Source organism: Syngnathoides biaculeatus, chromosome 6, assembly GCF_019802595.1.
Source record: "Syngnathoides biaculeatus isolate LvHL_M chromosome 6, ASM1980259v1, whole genome shotgun sequence".
In the NCBI taxonomy this organism is placed as follows: Eukaryota; Metazoa; Chordata; class Actinopteri; order Syngnathiformes; family Syngnathidae; genus Syngnathoides; species Syngnathoides biaculeatus.
This window is the reverse complement of record NC_084645.1, coordinates 31500313-31524776: the sequence shown is the minus strand read 5'-3', so window position 1 is coordinate 31524776 and position 24464 is coordinate 31500313. Positions and strand designations below refer to the sequence as shown.

The following is a 24464-nucleotide window of genomic DNA, read 5'->3' as shown; positions in this document are numbered from 1 at the left end:
TCATTAAAATGAATTTTTAAAAATTTACTTGTAAACAGTTTATTTTAACTAAACTAAATTCATGCACAGCCATTGATGCGTTTTGTATTCAAATATCCTCGTTAACATGGAGGACTGGTCGCGTTTAAAAAAAAAAAAAAACAAAACATGTAGAACTGTATTCTCATTTGGGTCACAGGAAAGAAGAAGCCTACTGCAGATGTGTTTGGCCGAGAGGAGGGATACACCCTTGACTGGTCGCCAGCCTAAAATGCACCAAAGCTTTCATACCTATAGAGGTTTTTAATGAACCCAACATTTAGGATTTGGGAATGTGGGAGGTAGGTAGCTACAGTACTTGGTGAGCACACGTGCACAGACATACATGCACACAAAAAGCAGACTTCTATGAACTTTAATGGATTTTATGGCCAGAGAAGCATAGTGCACCCCGGACTGGTAACCACCAAATTGAAGAACATAAATAAACGAGCATTCACACTCACGCCTATAAGCAGTTTAGATTTTTCAATTCAACCAAACAAACGTTTATGGTAGAGAAGCTGGATGCACCATAGACTGGTCACAACCCAGTTAGCCACTGAATCCAACTCCTGATGTCATGGATCCGGCCGCTTCCCTTATAGGCATAGATTCAACAAAGGACTACTACAGTACTTAAGTAATCTGATTTATGCAGAACCTCACATGATCAACCCCGGAAAACATGTTAGCAAATTTGCTGTGTGTGCTGCAATCCCTGCAGGCTGACATGAGGGATTGAACCCCACCCAATTTGCTGAAATTTTGTTTTATCACTGATGTCTTTAGATAAACGTTAGATACACATATATGATTTATTTACACATTGCGCATGGTCATTTTTGGTAGTTCTTGAAGACATCTACAGTAAAACAATACCTTGGAGATGTTTAGTATTTCTACAGGTTCCGGTAGAAACTGCATACATGCTTTTATTTGTCATATTACATTACAGATACATGCCTAGGTCTTCCAACAGACAGTTGCACTATATGTACATGTACACATATGTTACAATTAACCACAAAGAGCAACAATCGCACAATATATCAAAAGTCACCAAGGTGAAGCTGGAATTGCTCTGTGGCGGGATGACATGACAGAAACTACTAAACTGAACTGGAAAAGATAATGGCTGAAGATTTCTGGAGTCTTTTTCACCCATAACTGTCTGAGCTACACATGGAAGACCTCGGCGCTAAACCTTCACCATCATTATAGCTTGACTCTATATTTGGTTCAAATAATCCGGCAATTTTCTATATCACTTATCCTCAACAAGTTTGCGGGCGTGCTGGAGCCTAGTCTTTGTAAAACCTAATAACTTTGTCTTGGACTCCTGTCATTGGGCTCCAGCTTGTAGTTACAATACCTGAACCAGAAAATAGATAGCGAGATTAGATCAAATGGATATATTACTCTTTATCTACAAGAGAAATTCACTGTTCCAGTAGTATGCACAATGAAAACAACACAAAGCGAGCATGCTGGATGACAAACATTTTCTGAGCTGCTTATCCTCACAAGGGGGCAGGAGGCAGGGTACACCCTGAACTGGTTAGCAGCTAATCGCAGGGCACCCAGAGACAGACAACAGTCACGCAATCAGACCTAAGGGCAATTTAGTGTCCAATTAATGCATGTTTTGGGGATTTGGGAGGAAACCGGAGTGCCCAGAGAAACCCACGGAGGCACGGGGAGAACATGCAAACTCCACACAGGCGGGGCTAGGATTTGAACCCTGGTCCTCAGAACTGTGAGGACTGTAACCAGTTGCCTCACCGTGCCCTATTTTTTTCATCCCCACCTAAAAGGGCCACACCACACACATGGGGTAAAAAGTGGAGTCAGCTCTCAGATGCTCCCCTTTCACAAAATGAATTAAACTTGTAAGCTCAAACCCTTACAAGGTTTTGATTGTTTTTTTTTCCTCCTTGCCAGAAACCGGTCCATGGAGCCCCAAAATATTTATTGCACATCCCTAGCAGTACAGATAATAATTTACACTTTGTTTCTATCATTTAAATTGTCATATATTTTGTATTCCTAGTTGTGTTTTGGTCAATTTTAACGTGACTATTTTTTTAATCCTCCTAAAGATATGTATTTCCATTCCTGCCTCCCTCTCCTCCCCGTAGTAAAAAATATCACCAGGCTGATGGTTAGACGGCTTGACGGACACCCGAATTTATGGACAAGGTTTTATTTTCTCCGCCATTTTGATCGGTGACATCGCCGGTCGTCGTCGCCCGCCTGTTGAAGTTGATTTCGGCCGGTGTCGGAGGGGAGGGGGGGGTCGACAGCCGCCTCCAAGACCACCGCGCTCACGGTGGATGGATGGTTGAGTGGAGGTCATCGCTAGCGTAAAGCTAACGCCACAAGGAACACAAGAGCCCCGCTACGGGCCGCTCTGACAGCCCGAGCGTAGCCGACAACCAAAGGAGCATGAAGACTGAAAGGTAAGCCTCGCTTGTTGTATTAGAACATTTTGTCATTTTTCTTCCCCCAAAAAGGCAGTCAAGTGGAAAGCGGTGACGCAGAGTGGGCTGACCGAGGAGGTCTGCTAGCTAGCTCGTCACTTAGCACCGCTTCGCGATAAAAATATGTAAAACACGTTTCTTTCCTTTACGGTATATGTACAAGATGAACGTCACGGTCACAAGTGGAAAAAAAAATCACCGGGGAATGAATTGTAAACCGGGGGAAAAAAAAATTAAACCTACCGCGCAGCACTGTTAATTAAACAAATAAGCTAATTAAGATCCCTTCATGTTGCTGTTACATGCCAAGTGATCACGCGAATTAACAACCGTATGTAGTCGCTCCTACAGATGTACGTCCCTATTTAATATATAAAGTATAAATTTGCGTCTTTCGCCAAGATATACAGTATTATTAAACGGTCGCAAATCCAAACATCCCTCTTAACTACTGTCTCGACCTTTCTATTTCGATGTGGGAGCCAAGGAATTAGGAAAAGTCACGCCACACCACCAAATAAAAATGTCTCCAACACTCAATATGCTTAAAAAATGTCACAATTTACAAATTTGCATTCTGTAAATTGTGGCCATGTTTAGTTGAACACAAAGCGATTCTGTTGGTTTGAAGACAACAGGTGGGTTTTTGCCATCTAGTGGAAGAACCATTTCATGACTGACGAGTGACTGCTTGTCGCTATACGTCAATGGCATCGATAGATTCTGTAGATGAACCAAGATAAATAAACTACTCCACTTACCTGTTCAGCTTTGTGGTTAGCTGGAGCCTATCTCAGCTGACTTTGAGTGAAGTGAGCTCTCCTGATTGATTTTTTTTTTTTTTTCATTTTCTTTTGCTTCGGGATTTTCCTTTCCTAAGTGAGATGACACAGACATAAAAGATGTTGAAATTCAAAAAAATGCTTCGAAAAAGTGCCTTATCCAAGCAAAACCTTTAAGTCACATTTAGTGTCGGCTACTTTTGAGCAACCTTTCCAAAAAGATGTTAGCCCGTAGTCCTTTACGGCAGCAACATTTAAAGTAACAGACTACCAATTAAGTTAATAAATTCTCCGGGAAGATGCTTGAGAGACAGAAGAGCTGAAAAGCTTGTGTATAGAGAAGAAGCAACATAGAAGACTTGAAATCAGATTTTGCACAAAGTGAATTGTTATATTGTAGTTTTTTTTTTGCCCAACGCTTTCTGATTTAGGTTAATTTCTGAAGTATGCAGTTTATTTTAAAGCACCAATCCCAATGCCAAATCCTCCCTGCACAGCTAAAGTTTACGAGGACGTAAGCCATGTTTTGGAAGTTTGACCTACACACAGCTTCTCATCTGGAGGCTCTACTGGACAAGGAGGATGTCACGCTCGCTGAGCTCATGGATGAGGATGACGTGCTGCAAGAGTGCAAGGCTCAGAACAGGAGGTCTTTCATTATTTCATCTCTGCCTCCTTCATTGTTGGCATCTGGCTGACTGAAATGACGTTTCCTTTCTTTGTGGCTCTTGTAGACTCCTCCTGTTCCTGTGCCAGGATCAGTGCATGCAGGAGCTGGTCCGCAAGATTACCACAGAGCCTCCTTCTGGTATCGAGGAGACCAAGCGATTTAAGTAGGTGCTGTTTATGCAGATGGGAGTCAAATAGAGTGGCAATTTGATTTGTGAATGCCCCGGATTATCAATTTGCTTGGTCAGTTTAAAAAAAAAAATAAAATAATGCTGAGAGACAAATTGTTGAGGTATGTGCAAGCTTGTAAAATACACCCGAGTTGCAATTAATAATATGTGTCCAACCTTATCAATTGATCATGAAAATTAAATGTTATTTCTAAAAAGAAACGGATGGAGGGATGTTAATATATTTAATTCTCAAATGTATTGGCCTCAAACAGGTTTTGGTCTTCGGTTTCATTCTAATATACAGTAGCAGTCACATTTGACGAGCGCGACTGCGCTTGCACGCCTTCGCAAATCTGCACAGTCGAGCACGAAAAATCACGCGCGTAAAATTTATGAGTAGAAAAAATAGACATTGAAAGACGTTGCTTATTTTGTGTAGTCTCGACATTAATTCATGTTTATTTCATAAATGTTTTCAAAACAGGCCTGCTCCTAAACAATCAGTATTCACCCGGTAGATCATCTACTGCTAGCTTTCATCAATGGATTGACAATAGATTGTGCATTTATTTACCTTTTCTTCAGATAAAGTTTGTCAGATCAAGAATTTTTATTGATGAAAAATGTTAAATACCGTTTTATATCATGTTCCACTAATATCCGTTGAAATTGGAAATGATCACTTCTGAGTTTGAAATGTTTTTCTATTTTAGTTATGTATTTGTTTATTTTATTTTTAATTTACAGTTATGTTATATTAATCCAGTAAATTATTTTAAAATCTTGAGATTCCATCCCTAATCACACCCGCAACTTAATCTGCGGCGGGCATGACTGACCACACCTATACATTTTTCAAATGTGAGTGACTGCAGTCGTGTACTTTTTTAAAATTTAAAATCTATGAACGTTTGAACTTTGACAGCATTTAAAGGAGAAATGTGATTTAATGTTAATGTCATAGCTTATTAAGTTTGTGGTTAGGGCTTCAACGTAGAAGAAATGGGAAAAAAACACATTGTAAATGAAAAAAAAACTCAACTTCTACAGCACAAATTTCACTTAATGCGTTTTTTTTTTTTTTTTTTTTTTTTAATGTAACCCCTGCCCTAAATTAGGGAAGACTGTATCATGGTGGAGATCCAACTCACACTGTTCACTGGTGACATCAGCATGACACCATCTTAACCGCCCCAAAAAAATCTGTGCTACTGAGGTGGGGGAATTTGCTATATCGCAACAATTCAGTACTAACTTGTTCTCTCTCTTTGCATTTTTTCATCACTTTCAATTTTTAACGTTTATAAACAAAACACATAAATGATTGCAACAATTTTAAAACGCACACTTTACGGATGCCTGTCTCAGCCATTTTCGGGTGAATCGGCTCTCACAGTCTGGAAATATTTCCTGGTGAGAGTGCAAGGAATATTTTGGTCTTTAATGTCCCAGAGTCTCTGCGACTGATAGCCGCGGCAACGTCTCCGCCAGTGAAATAGACCCCCGAGGGTGTAACAGTTTGCTCACAAAACGTTTACTCGGTTGGGTCATTTTACACTTGATGAGTAGGCAGGGCAAATTTTCACACGTCCTCTTGATGTTACGACCAGGTGTGTTGTGTTTCACACAGGTATTCAAACATAGCATGCGAGTTGTTGACAAGTGACGTGGGAGTGATCAACGACAAGCTGGGCAACGAGGAGTCTCTCCTGGAAACTCTGTATGCCTTTCTGGAGCAGCCCTCCCCTCTGAATCCCCTGCTGTCATCGTTCTTCAGCAAGACCATCGGAAACCTCATCGCGCGGAAGACTGAGCAGGTAACACCCACTGGTCCTAAATTACCCATTACAGCAATGAAGTGTATCTCACTCCTACTTGTACAGGGTTCACATTACCCAAATGGCACCCACAGATTGATGGTACCTAACTTGTTATAACGCACTGAGGAATCTCAGCTCTGTTGGTTTTAAAACAAATCTCCTCATGGTATGCCCTCCAGGGTGTTTTATAATACTAGTGGTGTCGTGGTAAAGGTGATTCTAAGATGAATGACTGGTGTTTGGTGTACTTTGCAACTTACACTTTCACAACAGCAATAAAGCTTGTGACTGTGTTTCTGTTGCGGTCAGGTGATTAGTTTCCTGCGACGGAAGGAGGGCTTCTTGTCCTTGGTTCTAAAGCACATCGACACTTCAGCCATGATGGACGTCCTGCTCCGACTTATCAGCTGCGTGGAGCCGCCCCCGCTTCGGCTGGAGACTCTGGCTGTAAGAGACGAATAAACACCGTTTCTAAAATGACATGTGGTAAAATTGTGTTTGTTTACAGTGGCTGAATGAAGAAAAGCTGGCCCAGAGACTCATAGAAATTATTCATCCAAAGATGGATGAAGAGGTACATGCACATTCTACTCATTTTGAAGCAACGCTAGAGCTTTAATTGAATACAGTGGTACCTTGACTTAAGTTTTCCAAGTTATCAATTGTTGCTTGGTCAATTTTTTTTCCTTGTTGCATGCCAAAATTATGTTTCGAGTGACCTTCGGATACGACGCCCTTCTAGTGGGGTGGGAAAAAAGTCTATTTTTGAATGTTTATTGGGATGATACTTGACCTTTAAGAAGTAAACATCGATAGCAAACAAGCATAACAAGAGGTTTGTTTGCAACACGTATGGCACACAAAGTAGGTCAATTATTTGAAAGAAAGAAAAAAACTTTTAGGTTTTACTTTAATTCGAGCATTTGTTCAATTCAGCTTAGCCAGCAGGCAGCTATCATCGTGAGGGCTGCCAACCCTCTTCCCGCTGTGTTACTTTAAATATAGATAAACAGATAGCGTCATGAAAAAGTATGGGCCCCCTTTTCCTATTCTTCTATTTACTGTTTAAGATGATCAAACAAATGTAAATATCAGAAAAATACAACCCAACTGAACGTAAAATGTTGTTTCCAAACGATTTCTTTATCAATGAAAAAAAAAATATTCAGTTGCCTGGCCCAGTGTGGGGGGAAAAAAATAATTAAATTGTTAAATCATGAATGAATTGTGGCTAATTATTCAATCATCAGATTGACACAATGAATTCAATCAACTCCTGAGTCAAGGTACCAGCGTATACCTTTAGCTCGGTTGCAATTCAAGCTTTGGTGTTTACTGTCCTGAAAATCTATTGTCGGTGTGTGTTATTTCTACAAAGAGGCAGTCCAACACTTCTCAGACTCTGTGCGACATCATTCGTTTAAGCCGAGACCAGGCCAATCAGCTTCAGGAGATGTCTCAACCTGACCCTCTGCTGACCGTGCTGGAATCGTAATCCACAGAAATGCAAACTCTCCTAATCATGCTTTTTGGACAGGATACACACAAAAATGTCTGTCTTTGTTCTGCAGGCAGGAGTGTGTCGAGCAGCTGTTACAGAACATGTTCTCAGGAGAGAGGACTGAGAGCTGCATTGTCAACGGGATTCAAGTTCTGCTCACATTGCTGGAAATCAGGAGGCCTGTGTGAGTTGCAAACCTTTTTTTTTTGCGTGTTATTAGTCTTTGCAACTCTCCATTTCCAGGTTGTGTCCATCCATTCTGTTTTTGTAACAATAGTGTGGATGGTGTCATGGACGCACGCGGGTTTGAGAGAAGCTACACCGTGAACAGCAGCATCCTGTTGGCCATTCAGCCGCACTTGCTCCATTTCCACCAGCTACTTCTGGAGCCTCCCAAAGTACATAATCGGATCGCATGAAAAATTTAGGAGTGCTTCACGGGAACGGCACAGTCTAGATTAAACAGTGCCTTTTAACTCTTTAGCGAAATCCTATGCTGACCACTTTGGGTGTGCTGGAGGAACCTTTGGGGAACACGCGGCTGCACGTAGCCAGACTAGTGGCCTCTCTGCTCTACACCAGCTCTTCCAGCCACGCAGTCATAGCGCAGGAACTCTGCCGACTCAATACAGTAGATCTTCTTTTGGTAAGATTAACACACACTTTTCAATGGACGTAGTTCTTAAAGGTCCACTGTCATGAAATGCATGATTTTTGGTTTGTTATTCATGAAAAAACGTCAGCCGGTATGGATGCAGCCGTTTTTTTCACCGCAATACATGATTTTGACGTATATGGCTTTTTGTAACTCCCCCCATTGTGCCAAACAAATATGTGCGTTCATCTGAGATGACACGCTGTGGAGACCCCGAAAAGGACAAGTCGAAAGGAACCCCCCCGACCCCATTAAATCCCTCTCGAGGGATTTGTTTTCGAGAAGAAGCAGGAAGTGACGAACAGGGCAGTAGCGCACTCAAGTGGTCTCGTCTGTTTATACTAGTTTTACCTCCTGGAAGGTAGCTCGTTTTTTCTTCATGTTAGCCAAAATGCCGGCTCTTTTGTATTGCTGGATATTACTTGAACACTCTGGAGGATGGATTTACCCTTCATAAGTTTGCAAGAGACGCGGTTCTTTGTGAAAAATGGATTGCACAGGTGCAAAGGGTGAGAGCTTCGTGGGTTCTAAATGATAGTTAGGTGTGTATACAGCTACTAAAAAACAAACCAAAAAAAAAACAATAATTGGGAGGGGAGGACCTAATCCGTAAATCAGGGGTGCTAAATGTGTCATTGTGCGCATCGAAAGGCTTCCGTGCAGCAGCCTTGTCGACAAGGTCGAGCCGGCCGCCGGTTTTGTCAACACGGGTTCAGCAAGGGTGGCTCGTCGCAGCGCTGGGGCACAGTGCCTCATCTCCGCCGTAGAAGTGGATCGGACAGGGAGGTGGTTTGGCCGCGGCGTCGTCACTCACGGGTAGCGTTTTTATCACCGCTGCGCGGAGGTGGATTGGACGGGGAAGCGGTTTGGCCACGGTGGCGGCGTCGTCGCTTCCGGATGGGGAGGCGGTTTAGCCGCGGTGTCGTTGTTGCTCGCGGCGCTGTTTTTATCAACGCCGCATGGAGGTGGATCGGGTGGGGAGGTAGTTTAGCCCTGATCCGCATATCAAATAAATATGGCTCGAAACGATAGGGTAATATTGCCCTGGTCACTTCACTTGGTTGTGAGATGTTCTCTTTGAAAAGAGCTTCTGTGTCAGAAGGGGCGTGTTTGTCTCCCACAGTAGGGGCCACAGCGTGTTTTCAATGGCGAATATCCGAGGTGACATCACGGGCAGGAGATGCAGCCAATATGGCAACCACTTGGATGTCGAATGACACTTCCGCAACTTTGCGCACGGATGACGCGCTCTCCGCTCATATTTATTTTTTCTTAGACATTGAAGTGAATAATGTTATGTATTTTTCATTACAATATCTATTTTAGAATGTTTATAAGGATGACACTTGGGGTTTAACTAAATGACGGGATTGTACTTTCAGAACTTGTTCTTTAAATACACGTGGAACAACTTCCTGCACCTTCAAGTGGAGCTTTGCGTGGCGGCCATCCTGCGGCCCTGCGCCCACGAAATGAGACTTCAGACGGGCTTCGTCTCCCAGGACAATGCTAAGCTTCCTCAGGATGTGTCGCAAGAGCAGGCTTCGGCGGACGTCGCTGTCACCCATGACAATTCCGCACATAATTTATTGGTGACTCATGTAGGTGTTTTTAACATGCTGACCGCATCATTATGCTTTTTTTTTTTCTTAACAACTGATTGGCCAATTTGTTTTGTCAAGTTGTTTCAGCACTGCCGCCTTGTTCAAAGGATTCTACTGGCCTGGGAAGAGAATGAGAAAACCCAGTAAGTGTTGTTAGTAATGAGATTTTAGGGTTATTTACTATTTCATGGTTCAAGGGTGCAACTTGTTTATTTTAGGTCAGAAGGTGGAATGAGAGGAGGCTACATGGGGCACCTGACAAGGATCGCCAACACGGTTGTCCACAACCTGGAGAAAGGCCCGGTTCACACTCAGATCAGTAATCTTATCAATGGTACGTGGGGACAGTACTGCTGTCACAGTCACTCTATCCATGCTCGACTGTCACTTTTTGCTATGGAGCCACAGACATGACGTGGAATCTAATTTTGTTTGACTTATGGCCGCAATTTCAATCCAGGATAGTGTGCACAAAATGCTAATTTGTGGCCACAATATCCACACTTATAGACATGGAAGTGAAATATTAATTAGTAGGCGCTATAATTCCATGAACAACTTGGATGTCAGGGTAACCCCCATCTTTGCTAGACACTGATTTGGAATTTCCTTTGCCTTATCATCTCTAGAGTAGGTCAAAATGTTGGGTGTGCCATGGGATGGCCACAACAAAGCGTCAGTCTGAAATGTGCAGTTGTATTACACAAAAGTCGCAAGCAAGTTCTGAGGAGTGTGCAATTTTCATGCTGATTACCACCAGAACTGTTGCCTGTGAATTAAATGTTAATTTCTCTACCATCATCTCCAAAGGTGTTTCAGACAGTTTGGGAGTAGATCATGTGTTAACCAAACCATGTGCTGCTTGGGGTTCTGTGTAATGCTGTTGGTTTTGTTTTCTTTTTTTGGCTGTAGAGCTACCAAATGACTTCAGAGGGCGCTGGGAGACTTTTGTTAACCAGACCCTTTCAGAAACCAACAGGAGAAACACCATTGATCTGGTAAACACGGACATACAGAATAAAATACATAACAGATATGAAGCATATAAACACTGTTCTATTTGTATCGGATAGGTTGGCAGCGGTAACCCCCGGCCTTCCTCGGAAGATGACATGGAAAGCCCTTTCCCAAAAGAACTGACACTACAGCAGGTTTCAGCATTACACGTCCACTATATAGAGTAGGGATGTCCTGATCCTACTTTTTGACTTCCGATACAATATCAGCAATAATTGTGCGTATTTTGCTCATTTTGTAGTATGCAATGTAAGGAAAGGCTTGATCAAGTCATATTACTCACACTGAACAATAATCAGCAACACTGTAGGTATGAGGAAAATCCGACATATTAACCAGTGGGTCCCATAAAGTAACTTTAAAAACGAGAATCAAGTCATGATTAAATATTGTTGTTAAAACTAGTTTTTTGAAGAATGTATCCAGGGGAGAACTGTTATTGGCTGTTTGTAAATTGTGACAAAGTATCTGTGTACCAATGTCCATTATTTTGAGGGACGTGCCGAAAATTCAATGCTAATCTTAAAATCGTCAATGATATTTTTCATTCATTGTGTTAGTTTTGAGATAGCACTTTTTTTGTCAACGAAAACAAAGAATTGCAGGCTGTGATGTATGAGAACATTCAATAGGTATACTATAATTTCCGCCCTACACAGCGCACCGGATTATAAGCCTCACCCAGTACATTTGTAAAGGAAATACCATTTGGCACATGGATAACCTGCACCTGTATAAAAGCCGCAAGTCCCACATTGAAACCCACGTTGAAACACGATATTTACAAAGAAAGACGGTACAAAGAAAGAGTTTTCAAAGTTTCAATAGCTTATCTTAAAGGTCTAATCCAGAGGAAATGTATTTGATTTGTCTATCATACAAATGTAGCTAAAATTTCATGTAAAAATTCTCAACACAACAGAAATGAAATGACATCAGATCGATTGGCTATCTCTACGATGGAATCAGGACATCCCTACTAAAGAGTGTTTGCTAAAATGTCTTTTAAGCAAACTATTTGTATTTATGCTTCAGGCTTTCTCAGACTACCAAATTCAGCAGATGACTGCAAATTTCGTGGATCAGTTTGGTTTCAACGACGACGAGTTCACCGATCATGACGACAGCATCGGGTGTGTGTATTAGTCCAGTGGGCCGTGCATTTGGTACCTGGGCCTTGAGTTGCATCTTACCTGAATATGCTGCCTAACCACATGCTGACTAAACAAAACCTTCTCTCATTGCAGGGCAACGTTCAATCGGATCGCTGAGATCAATATCAACATCGATTTGGGCCAGGACAGTGTGAGTTTATTCAAAGTCACTCGACTTCCCTATTGAGAAAGAACATCCTTTAGGTGGATTTACACTAGAAGATTCAAGTGACAGCATAAGTAGGAATAGACGACAAAATTAGAATACTTGCAAGGAGCTGCATTAGGCCACAGCTCACATCCAGAAGCTCATACGCAGATTAACCGGCCAACCCAACGCCGGCTCCTGAAGTCACTCACAAGGTCAAGGCCCCCTAAAGGCACACATCCAACATCAATAAGTAAGTTTCTTTCGGCTTGTCCCTTTCGGGGTCGCCACAGCGTGTCATCTCAGATGAACGCACATATGTTTGGCACAATTTTTACGCCGGATGCCCTTCCTGACGCAACCCTTCTCAGGGAGTGGAGGCCCCAGTGGGATACGAACCCACAACCCCTGGTTTATCAAACCAGTGCTCTAACCACTGAGCTACAGGGCCTCCACACATCCAACATCAATACTACATGTAATTAAAATGTATTCATTTAAAAAAAAAATTAACAGTACTGTTTATTCTGATTAAAAACGAGGTAACGAACAGGGTTGGAATGGATTAATGGCATTTCAAGTCCTTTCTATGGAGAAAACCGATGTAATATGAGGTCTAAGTAAATCAGACGTGATTTGAGTGAATGAAAAAAAGACTGAAAAATAGCCGGGGGTCTGGGGGCTGCAAGCACAATCAAAGCATGATCACCAATTTTAATGTGCAAGTTTTATAAATTGTACTTTGAAATATGTGCGTACATCTATAAATAAATCCTATTCTGTTTTCAAAATGTACACAATACAATTGTTATTTAGGTGCATACCTTTACCCCTAAAAATTACAAATACCAATTCAACTAAGTAAACTACTAACTTGAATTCATATTTGCATCATGGCATGCAAGCGTGCTTTCAAAGCGTGTATGTCGTATCCATTCAAAAACATTTTAGTAAATGATTGAAACGCATGAATTTGACAGCAATTATTAACATCATGTGTCGTTATCAGTAAATAACAGAGATTTTTACAAGTAATTGCTTCTGAACTCTCACCTCGTTATTGATTACCCTTGTCTGCAACTGGGGTTGGTTGTCGGCCTCGGGTTGACATCGGAATGTGCCAGCTGTGGAAAAGTTCGTTTTCGTTGCTACCAGTTTTTTGACGTGTTTTTGTCGTTTCGTGTGAACTTCCAATGCCTTGAAACCTCCTGATCCGTAGTCAATAGTATCCTGACCCCATGTGCACAATGCTTTACCAGGTCGATCGACTTTGCAAATGCAGCCGCTTAATATAGTGGCAACTTCCTTCTTTCCAACTGTCAACGATTTCTCGTTCCACCCGGTCCCATCGGAACTTATTTTTGACATATCAATTCCTTTCACTCGAGAGGTGTCTTTCCTCTCGAGCACCGCCAAGGTGTTTACTTGCAAACGGCCCCATAAACTGCCTCGTATACAACAAGCGTTTTCATTGGTCATGACAAACACATTTGACCAATCACCACACGTGTACCTAATCTTCCACCTTGCTTGCAAAAGTTGGACTGGAATATGAACAAGTGTGAATTCTAGCATGGTTTATTTTTTTTTTTTTAATCAATGCAATTCAAAAAGACGGAATTCCGTCTATAACTGGAAAAATCACGTCTGGTAAATAGTGTTAGGAGGTTGATCACAGAACAAATTCCACCTCATTAAGTCAAGTTACCACTTTAAATGAATTGGAATTGGGAACTTAAACCTGTGATGTAACTCCAGGCTTATTTTCCATTTACCATCTTCAACTTTTGGCAATGACACGTTTACTCTTTAGGCCAATATGGCTTCGTTTGAAGCCTGCGCCAAGGAAAGGATTCAAGCCTTTGACGATGATGAAGAGGACATCTGGGAGGAAAAAGAAATCAATTATGCAACACAAACCAAGTCAAGGAACAGGTTTGAAGATGTTCTTATTGCAGCCTTAGTCACTCTCTCCATGGTGTCCTGATGTAAAGATGTTAATTTTATCCACACAATGAAGGTTCGGTGGGTCGCAGGCCGCCCAGGGCCAAGCACCGAGGAAAGCGTGTGATAGTTCAGCAGCTTCTGAAAAAGCAGCAAGTTCAGACTCCGACGAAGGAGAGGAGCTGCAAGACATTGACCCTTTCTCCAGCCAGACGGAGGCCACAAAGAGTGAGATAAAGGAAATCATCATTATGCCATTGTTTTGTTCTCTGAGAGAATGACAGGTTTTCAGTAAGTGCCTCATGTACATTGTTCCCAAGACTCCGGCTGGATTGCGGATTTTGGGGAGGTGAATTCAAAAGCTCCCGCGGCAGGCGTCGGCTTTGCAGCCTGGGACAGTCACCAGCCTGCCGCCGCTGAGACGGAGGAGAAGGGCTGGGCCAAGTTTACAGACTTTCAGCCTTTCTGCTGGTGAGCCTGCAAAATGCCTTCCCATGCCCAGCAATGCCGTCTTCGCTGGAAACGGTACAACTAAATGTCTCCAACCACCGTGACTGTTTTGTTTCCGCTCATTGACCGCAAAACTTGAAGAGAAGCAAACCCCTAAATTCAGTGTCAAACTTTAGTAACGTGTAGTTAGTGGCATTTCCGAGGGGCACAACAAGGCAGGGGCGACATTCCAAAAGAGAAAACACCAAACATGCTCAATGGATTTAGTCCCCTGGTCCGTCCTGTGGGCCCACTGTTGCCTCTGATTCATAACAATCATTGTAAATTAATTAATTTTGTGTGTAAATGGTCGCATGGTACCGATAATAGCGGTGGACCGAGATGTTTTTTCAGGGCCACTAGGGATTGTTCATACTTAAGGAGGCTGATAACCAATAATTGAAGCAACCATCCGTTTTCTGAGCCGCTTATGCTTACAAGCGTCGCAGGACTGCTGGAGCCTATCCCAGCTGTCATCTGGCAGGAGGCGGGGTAGACCTTGAAGTGGTTGCCAGCCAATCACAGGGAACATGGAGACAGACAACAGTCAATTTAGAGTCTTACAGTCTGCTTCCTTAACTTGTGTTTGAAATCCATATTATCTCCCTAGACTTTGTCTCTATTTTTTTCAAATTTTCTCCACTCGTTCTCTTGTGTGTGAAACACAGCATTGTGCATGCATTGCACGGCTTCTACTGCATTCCCATTGGTTGGCTGGTGCAACGGTAACCAATCAAGTGGTGCTGTGGGCAGGACAATGCTGGAGAGAGAAGTCAAAAAGACAGACGGGCTTGCTCCGGCTGCATCAGAGCCAATATAGAGCTATAGTACAGAGCTATAATAGTATTAAATCATTGGCTGTCTTAATTAAAAAAAAAAAAAAAAAGAGGTGATGGAATATGTGCCAAAATACCAAATATTGGCCCCCCATAATCAGTTTATCACTAATAAGACACGTTCCGCCACGATGTTGTCATCGCTCATACACCTGCTATGGCATTGAATGAATTATTTTTAAGCCTGCAAACCTGCGATAAATTGGGGTTAACTGCAGTACGTATACTTTCCGTTGGTCACGTGTCAGCCACTGAATGTTTGGATCATGACGGAAATTATATTTGGGGCTGGGAATGCAAGGAATGTCATCTCCTAAACTTTCACCCGATTTCTCAAAATAGTGGCAGTATGTCTGCAGTGCTCTCTAAGGTTTGTGTCATACGAAATATCCCCAGTTCTGAAACGGGCCCCCGATGCAGCTCACCCGTGGATTCGGACCTCAGCACAAAACCAAACCAGAACCGTAAGTTGAATGTTTACAAGCTTCAAGAGTGGAATGAATCCGTCAATCTTAAATGAACAGGACCATCTCGTCTCCTCTTCCCAGCCTGCGTGTGGAGCGTATGTGGGGCGAGGAAAGCCCCTCTGGTGGCGTCGGACAGCTCCTCCTCCAGCAGCTCCGACACGGATGAAGACGAGAGCAAAACTGCACCCGGGTCTGCCCAGACGGCGACCACTGAGACTATCAACACGGGCGCCGGCAAGGAGACCTTCCGGCTCACTGTGGACGCCAAGAACGAGCGCGCCGTGTTCAGCAGGTATGGGACACACATGCTCACTCATGGACAAGCGCTTTTGAGCCAAGAAGGTCCAAAAGGCAGCAGATTATTTTTATGCCTCACATGAATTTCACACTAGTCGTTCACTCGCCTCACTTCCTTTTTGGAAGTGTCAGTTCAGTTCCCACTCAAATGTCCCCGGTGATTGAGTGGCGACCGGTCTGGGGTCTAGTTTGTGTTGGAAATTCTTCTTTTGTAGAATAATATAGCAATCAATCTTGTCTTTATGGGATTTTTAATACAACGAGCTATTTATGTGATATAAACAAAAGAGACAGACGGAGAAAGGAATGGGAGAACGACAAAGGAGAAAGCAGCACTGCAGCGCGAGGGCAATCTGGCCAGCTATCCTTTCCCTGAACTTGCAACTCGAAGGACCAGATTTGAAGTCAGGTTCTTCAGTCAATTTCCGTTATTCTCACCAACTACTCAGCCGGCTGTTGTAGCAATTTGGGAATGTCCTTGGATAAGACAAACAATGGCTTGCTTCTTTGAGGAAGGCTCGAGATGTCAGAAGTTACACAAGACTACATTCAGGCATCAAACCTTATATATGGGAATGTACACAAGTCATTTGGCCAACTCAAAAAGGCATGGCTGGGAAGCCATTTTCTCTGGTAGTCTATTGTCAGTTTCCTCATATCAACTATTAACCTTCTCCTGATCAATCAGAATCAGAAGTTACGTGTACTACCCTTTGCCCTTTTATGCTGTGTGCCATCCTCGAATCACAGGGAAGTCCCGTTAACGCGACCAAACAATTTTTAGGGTTCAATCAGAAGCTGAACCACAATCGTCTTTATTTGCCAAGTACCGTATTTTCTGGCCTACAAGCCGCGACATTTTTCACACGCTTTCAACCCTGCGGTTTATGTCATGATGCGGCTAATTTGTGCATTTTTTTTTTTCTAACGGCTGCAAGCGGGAACTGAGCGGAAAAAGTAGGAATGAGACGGGTGGAATATATGCGCCAAAGAAGTGACTTTTACTGGCCCTGTTTGTGCTGTGCTACCGTGTTGCTGCTATGTTACTGGCATGTCTTGGTGGTATTTACCGGTAAATTTTATTTTACCCGGCCTTGCTATCGTTAGCGCCACACTAGCGCTAAACTCTTTCTATCTGTACCGTCTTTGTAATTATCACGTGTTTCAATGCTGGTTTCAATGTGGGCACTTGCAGCTCTTACACAGCTGCAGCGTATGTATGTACCAAATGGTATTTCCTTTACAAATGTACTCGGTGAGGCTTGTAACCAGGTGCGCTCTGTTGGCCAGGAATTACGGTATGTTAAAATACGAAATACATTCGTCTATTGTAGTCAAAGACTAGTAATATAGCAAGTATAAAGTACACGTTTAGGCTATAGAGTAGTAGCCTTAGCATGCACTGTTTGACCAATAACAGCAAATATCTGCCTAAATTGATGCACAGTATAATGGAATTAAAACATTTTTTTTAAACCTCAAAAATTCTTGAATTAGTGGCGATAAATAGACAATAAGCGCCCTCTGGATTGGTTCTCCACGCAACCCCAAAAAACAAAAAGAAAAATGGAAAAATAATCTCTTAATAGGGGAATCTAAGGGGACTGAACCGGAAGTCTCTGGGGGTCCACTGTATACACGCAAGAGTCATAAATAAATCATGTGCAGTAAGTCATAATTACTGTAGAATATTTGCTTAATGGTCGTCAGTTTCTTTTCCCCAAGCCAACTCCACAGAAATAATGGAAATATTTTCATACATAGAAAATAAGTTGGAAATGTGCCTATAGTTCCAAAAATGTGTGAAAACTCAATTCCCAAGAGTTTAACATTTTAAATGTTTTAACAATTTAAGACAAAATCAAGTGTCAAACTGCATGGCCGTCGGCTTCTACATATGTGAAAGTAAACTCGCATTATTTTTTTTCATGTGAGGGTGAAGCTACGTTCAGTGCAAAAGATTGATAAATAATGTCAAATGAACTGATTCAGTCTATTAATCACAAAAATCTAGTGAGGAATTATGAACTAGTCGGTCACGTGGTACAAGAAAACAACCATACTTACTATTTCAGTGTATTGTTTCATGTTTATGATTTATGAGTGTCTACTGTAATTGAGACTTAACTACTGCATTAGTGTAAGTTATAGATTAGGATCCCCCCCCGTACAGGTATTCACAATAACGGCCTTTTTAAAATAAAAAGTGCTGCGTTATATCTCTCAAATACTGTTTCTCTACTGCTCACCCCGAGCATCTCTCCTTTCTCTCTCTAAGCCTTTCCTTTTCCCTCCCACTCTCTATGTTGCTGTTTTGATACCCCCCCACCCCCCCTCCACCGTCTCTTTCCACCTGTTTCGCCCTTCCCTCCAACCTCCTCAGAATATTCACACCAGCCACTCGACGGTATGTGGAACGTGTGATGTTACCCTGAATTTTGTATGCGAAATCAAATAACGTTCATTGGAAAAGACGGGACACGTTTTGCTTGTTGCCTTGTCGAGGATGCGTGGGACGATCGGGACTAATTCATCAGTGGACCGCACTAACCCACTACATGGCCATACATTAACTTAACTAGTCTCTATTCCCGACACCAATTCAGCATTAACACATCCATAAGTGGCAAAAGGAATGTCTGTGGCCCGACATGTGCAGCACTGATATTAGCAATAACGACATATCTAGTGCATCATTTCCGATTAAACAACCAGCTAGCATCTTCCCTTTGCAGTTTTTAAGAAAGCGGGGAAGATCCCTATTTTGCCACGTTGCATGCTTTGAACGAGAACACTTGTCAGTACAAGGCAATGCAATAGCACGCAACTAACAAATGTGGTCTCCTTACAAGCATGCACAAAATGATTGTTGTTTCCGCTGTGGGAGGGGCACAGTCAACGAGATAACAGCGGTGAGTTGTTTTTTTTTTTTTTTTTTAACCAGGTTCCGCAACCGATGGTCGTTTTCTGTTCGCCGGGAGCTCGTGGGATGCTCATTTCCCCCTCTTTGTTAAGAAGACTGCTTTTGTTTTGTTTTGTTTTGTTTTGAAGCCACACAGAGAAGACGCCGGTAGAGGAAAAAGGAAATGAGGGGGCTGCAGAATGTGAAAGGAAACAAGGAGACTGTCCTAGTCCAGCTAAGGGCAGTCCGACCCAGCAGCCGGCTTCTTTCACACAGTAAGTTGTCTGTGTACCTAACAGCAGTGGAGTTAAATTTGATCTAGAGGGCATTTGTTGATTACAAAGACTCTTGCTTGTTTGCACTGAAGTTGATTAAAAACCATAATTTGCTAATAAATTATTTGAAAAGGTGTGATGAAAATGACAAGCTTCTCTTATCTTTTTATGTGGGATAAATTGCAGAATTGGTGGATGACTACCGTACGTTCCGGCATACAAGCCACAACTTTTTTCCACACGCTTTCAACCCCACGGTTTATGCAGTGATGCGGTTAATCCGGCCGCAAGGGGGCACTCGAGCGGAAAAGGTTAAGAGTGAGACCGGTGGAATATATGTGCCGAGGAAGTGACTTTTGGTGGTCCTGCCCTATTAGCGCTGCGCGAGGTGTTACTCCCGTGTCTCAGTGAGTTTTACCGGTATGGTTTTTTTGTTTGTTTTTTTTTTAACCGGCCCTGGTAGTGCGGTGCTAGCATAGCACTAGCGGTATCGTTAGAGTGGCGGCGTTAGCGTTAAACTCTCTGTGTACCAGCTTTCTTTGTAAATATCTTGTGTTTCAATGTGGCCACTTGCGGGGAGAAGTTGCGTCAGGAAGGGTATTCGGCGTAAAAACTGTGCCAAACAAATATGAGGGTTCATCTGAGATGTTACGCGATGGCGACCCCTAACGGGACAAGCCGAAAGAAACTTCCTTACACAGGTGCGGCGTATGTATGTACCAAATGGTATTTCCTTTCCAAATGTCCTCTGTGAGGCTTATAACCAGGTGGGCTCTGTAGGCCAGAAATTACGGTAAATATTTTTTTTGCCCCAGTGTATGCCATGAATGCTTAATGTTTATTTTACCAATTGTGGCCCCACTCCATTATCTCCATTGTTTTCCATGCACTTGAACATCCCCTAGTTCCACACTACGGAGCCCGCTGCAGTTTTGACTGCTTCTACTCGCAGTCAAATCTAATTGGAAAAATTACCTTTGTACTTTTTGTTTGTTTTACAGAGAGGAGCAGTCCTCTGCCAACGGACCGGCTTAACCACATCATCACCATCTTGATCGTCGGAGACTCTTCCATGCGCAGCCACGCTGTCCTGTGATTAGTCTTAGCGGCCACGTTTGCCAGCCCAGTGACATTATTTGCATTCATTGCTATAGAGAAGCACACCCAACAGCCAAATGAGGTTACAGATTAATGATATCTGCCCATGACAAAAAAAAAAAAAAAAAAAAAACTTTCCTGCACACGACTCTAAACTTTGTCTGAGTATCACTGCATTTGACTACTGACAGTTCAACTACACATAAAGACACAAAACTAACTTTTCAATTCAGAATTTAAGCTCCCCATGTGTATGGAAAGCCATTTTAGCATTTATTCCATATTCCTGAGATGCAAATTAGGGTCACACTGATAGCGCAAAAAAATAGCATTAGTAGAAAAACATCACCTGTGTGGCAGTTATTCTATTAATGCGCTCTATTATCTTACAAAGTAGGACTGTACACAACAAACCGTAGGATCTGGAATAAATGCGCAAACTGCTTTCCAACATCTGATCAAACATTTCAAACTGTTTCGCTCGTGCCCAAGCGGGCATATCAGACATGGAGCAACCATGCATGTCACTACTCTGAACAAATCCATCTCATTTCAATGCGTGAGAGTGTGAGCTCTGTCCAAAGTGAAGAGGTTACTCTCAGGTCTGAGGAGAAATATGCCCAATACGAAAGGACGGCAAACGTGTAACACGTGTGTGCGCGCACAAAAAACAAAACAAAAAAAAAAAGTAAAAACAAACAAAAAAAAAACCCTCCAAAAGACACATCCCAGTGTGCACATGCCCAGTCATACCTCCCCTTCTACTTCTCGGAAACTGTCAGTTGTACTATTGTGATATTTGCACTTGTATTAGGTTGTGTCTACTCTTGGTAATAAACGTAATATAAATGTATACAGTATATATATATATATATATATATATATATATAATCATCTATTTTTGGAACAAAAGATAGGAAAGTTGAATGCATGTGTTGTATGAATGCGCGTTGTTGAAATGAGGCAATAATGACGTCTTGGTATCCCAGCATCAATTCAGGAGGAGTGTGTGTGTGTGTGTTGTGTGTGTGTGTGTCTAAGTATAGTCTTCCATATCATTAAATTAATCACTTTTTTCGTGCATTAGGCAATCAGTTGGAAGCGAACACGAGATCACTCATTGTCTTGTTACTTATACGTTGTCAAAGAAAAAAAATAAAAGGTACCAAACGTTGATTAGGGGTAAGGCCTAAAGTACCGTATTTCCTTACTCAACTGCAAAGAGTTAATTGAATAAAGCATTTATTCAGGGTGAGGCGTTAAATAGAGGATTTCCTCACAACTGCTGGGGGTGGTTTTTTTTTTTTTTTTTTTAATTTTATCCCCTCTCAACTGAGAGAGAGAGGACATTTGAGGGGTAAAGCTTTAAGTTTCGTATTTCCTCCTATAGCGAACTGCAGAGAGGAGTGAACATTTATTGGAGGTAAGGCCTGTAAGGTCCTGTATTTGGTCATGGGGGGGAGGGGGGTGTGTTCACTCGCAGTGGCACTTTCCACTCATCTCAGGGCTGGTGGTGACTTCAGTTACACATTTGCCCAGTTTTGGAATCATTTGCAGGCAGCAGGCTAGTGTTACCGTGTCTGCTTCCTAGTTCTGGGGTTCAGTGTTCGAATCTGAGCTCGGGCCTTCCCTGTGCAGAGTTTTGTTCTGTACTTGTGCTTCTTCCCGGATTCCCAAAGCGTGTTCATTGGCAACTCTCAATTGTCCATGGTCCGAAAGTGAGTGTGAGAGGTTGTTTCTTTATATTTACCCTGATTGGCCGGCGACCAGTCCGGGGTGTACCCTGCCTTTTGCTCAGAGTCAGCTGGGATAGGCTCCGGTCCACCTGCAACTATAATAAGTGCTGTTTGGAAAAAAAAAAAAAAAAAAATGGATGAATAGAATCATTTAGGTAGATTCGTCTTAATTCACAAGCACTTTTTTTGTAAAGGCTGCATTTGAATGGAATAGCTCACGTTGTGTATTCAGGTTAGAAAGTTTTGCTTTTCTGTCAAAGTCTTCCCTCATTGAGTATTTTTTTTTTTTTTAATTTGTGACAGCCATTAAAATCCAAAGCAGTCTCGTTTTTCCAAACGAATGTGACACTTTTGGTTGTTCCACGTGTGAAATGCTCTGAACAAATCCGGTTTAAGAGAGGAGGAAAATGGCACTATTTGAATCTATCAAACTCTTGTTCCAAGTGAGAAAAACAACTGTTAACGTGTAACGGTACATTGCTTTGTGGGCATCTCACCAGCTGTTGCCCATTCCAAGGAGTTTGTATGTGTCTGTGTGTGTGAGGGGGGGGTGTAACGCAAATAAAGCTGTGCTGTAAAATGCCTTTCATTTTTGCCACTCAAACTAATGCTGGTGTTAACTTTTTTTGAAGTAATGTGTCTGTTACTTGTCACTTTAGCTTGTAAATTCATATGAACCTAATAAATATGTCAAAGGAAAAGAAAGCCTGCGTGTGTCAGCCCTACTCTGATATGGATGCGGGCTCAAATATGTTTACCTCGAGGGAGAGGTGAAGCAATGAAATATGGAGCTTCTTGTCGCACACTCAACTACACTTTGGACAGGAGACAACAACAAAAATCATACAAAGGCTAGTCATACATTTCAAGTCATTTTTTCCACTTGTGTATAGATGGGTTAGAGCAGTGGTCCCCAACCTTTTATCACTGCGGACCGGTCAATGCTTGACAATTTTTTACCGTGGGGGGGTTACATTGTTTGTATTGGAAATCATTTGTATTGAATATCAAATACAATATAACATGATAATGAAAAATAAAATATGTCATAAATAAAATATACATAATTACACATGGAAAAATAACAAGAACCAGCCATTCTCAGTTTCTCTCTCTTTTATCTAAATATACCGTTCAGTCCAACTTTTTTTTTTTTTTATTATTATTAAACACTCCATGAATGTTATTTTTCACGAGTTGAAATAAATTTGTCAGTTTGAACCATTTCCCTCTGTTGGCCACAAGTGCTTCCCCCACTACACGGCCACTGGCGAGATAGCGTCTGTGCTCTACTCACTTGTCTCGTGTCACGGTTGTTTGAGGTTGTCAAAAGCTTTACAGCCGGGGTCACCGACCTTTTGGAGGCTACGGGGTCCTCCGTGAGCACCAATCGTATGATGTGCTGTTGGGGTCAAACTTCAGAGACAGAGTTCATTATACATAAAATATTTGTTTTAACTTTTTTATATTGTATGGCTATGCAAAATATGCAAAACTATTTTTAGAACATGCCCCACTGGGGGCTTTGAGGGGTCCTCGCAGGCACCACGTTGCTGACCCCTGCTTTATAGGTTTGATGTGTTTCATCAGATGTTCTGCTCAGCTCTAAGGTTTGTTGGAATAAATTTGAAATTTCTGTAAACTGGTGGCACGGTGGCACAGCTGTTAAAACATTGGCCTCGCAGTTCTGAGGTCCAGGGTTCAACGCGGTCTTTAAAGACTCTTAATTGCCCCTATGTGTGATTGTGAGTGCAACTGTTTGTCTCTATGTGCCCTGCGATTGGCTGGCAACCAGTTCAGGGTGTACCACACCTCCTGCCCGACGACAGCTGGGATTGGCTCCAGCACTACCCACGACCCTCGTGAGGATAAGCGGTTCAGAAAAGCGAATGGGTTTCTGAAAACTGTCACTTGAAAATGAACGCTTTTCACACAGTCTGCCAAGTCATGGTTGAGCAACACTGTTGAATCCTGTGGTTGCCCCAGCAGATGGGCACAACCTGGCAGCCCTGCCTCCCCTTCCCATTCTCATGGGACATTCCAGATTTTAATACACAACACCACACGGGGGCTACTTATACACAGGGTAGGGCCAATGACTGCCAGTCGAGGTCCTGGCAGCCATAATAACGGGAGGGTTCTCACCGGGCTCCTGGCGGTGCTCCTCTGGCCTGATGCCTGCTTGGTGTGGGGGTTCGCCTCTCATGCCCCGTGGCTGTTCTCCAGCTTGCCCCAGTTATCGTGGAGCCTGGGGGTTTATACATACAGTATATACATACACACAAAACACACACAAGTTATATTGTCATTGTATTAATTGTGTTTTCTAAAAATATTCAGGACACTCTTTCATTGCATTCTAAAGCTTGACCAGTGACTAAGACAACAAATTAGCT

The 24464-nt window shown here is 42.4% G+C and overlaps 1 protein-coding gene across 1 annotated transcript; it reads left to right on the top strand.

The window, feature by feature from the left end:
- Positions 1 to 178: 178 nt before the first annotated feature.
- ppp6r2b (protein phosphatase 6, regulatory subunit 2b) lies at positions 179 to 23059 on the top strand. The gene is made up of 25 exons (XM_061823000.1): positions 179 to 320; positions 2160 to 2480; positions 3781 to 3932; positions 4018 to 4116; positions 5756 to 5942; positions 6255 to 6392; positions 6454 to 6519; positions 7324 to 7436; positions 7517 to 7630; positions 7724 to 7844; positions 7931 to 8092; positions 9484 to 9702; positions 9784 to 9848; positions 9924 to 10039; positions 10618 to 10703; positions 10779 to 10856; positions 11758 to 11855; positions 11970 to 12027; positions 13838 to 13959; positions 14045 to 14196; positions 14289 to 14439; positions 15690 to 15757; positions 15842 to 16052; positions 19109 to 19234; positions 20236 to 23059. Exons 3-25 carry the CDS (start codon positions 3805 to 3807, stop codon positions 20267 to 20269), a joined length of 2712 nt encoding a protein of 903 aa, XP_061678984.1. The 5' UTR covers positions 179 to 320; positions 2160 to 2480; positions 3781 to 3804; the 3' UTR covers positions 20270 to 23059.
- The last annotated feature ends 1405 nt before the right edge of the window (positions 23060 to 24464 follow it).

Excerpts from the sequence above, each read along its gene's own strand:
- ppp6r2b (XM_061823000.1), top strand. The coding sequence starts at position 3,805 with ATGTTTTGGAAGTTTGACCTACACACAGCTTCTCATCTGGAGGCTCTA. Across the intron at positions 7,437-7,516 it reads CTGCTGACCGTGCTGGAATC|GCAGGAGTGTGTCGAGCAGC; the intron begins GTAATCCACAGA and ends TTTGTTCTGCAG. Across the intron at positions 19,235-20,235 it reads CAGCCGGCTTCTTTCACACA|AGAGGAGCAGTCCTCTGCCA; the intron begins GTAAGTTGTCTG and ends TTTGTTTTACAG.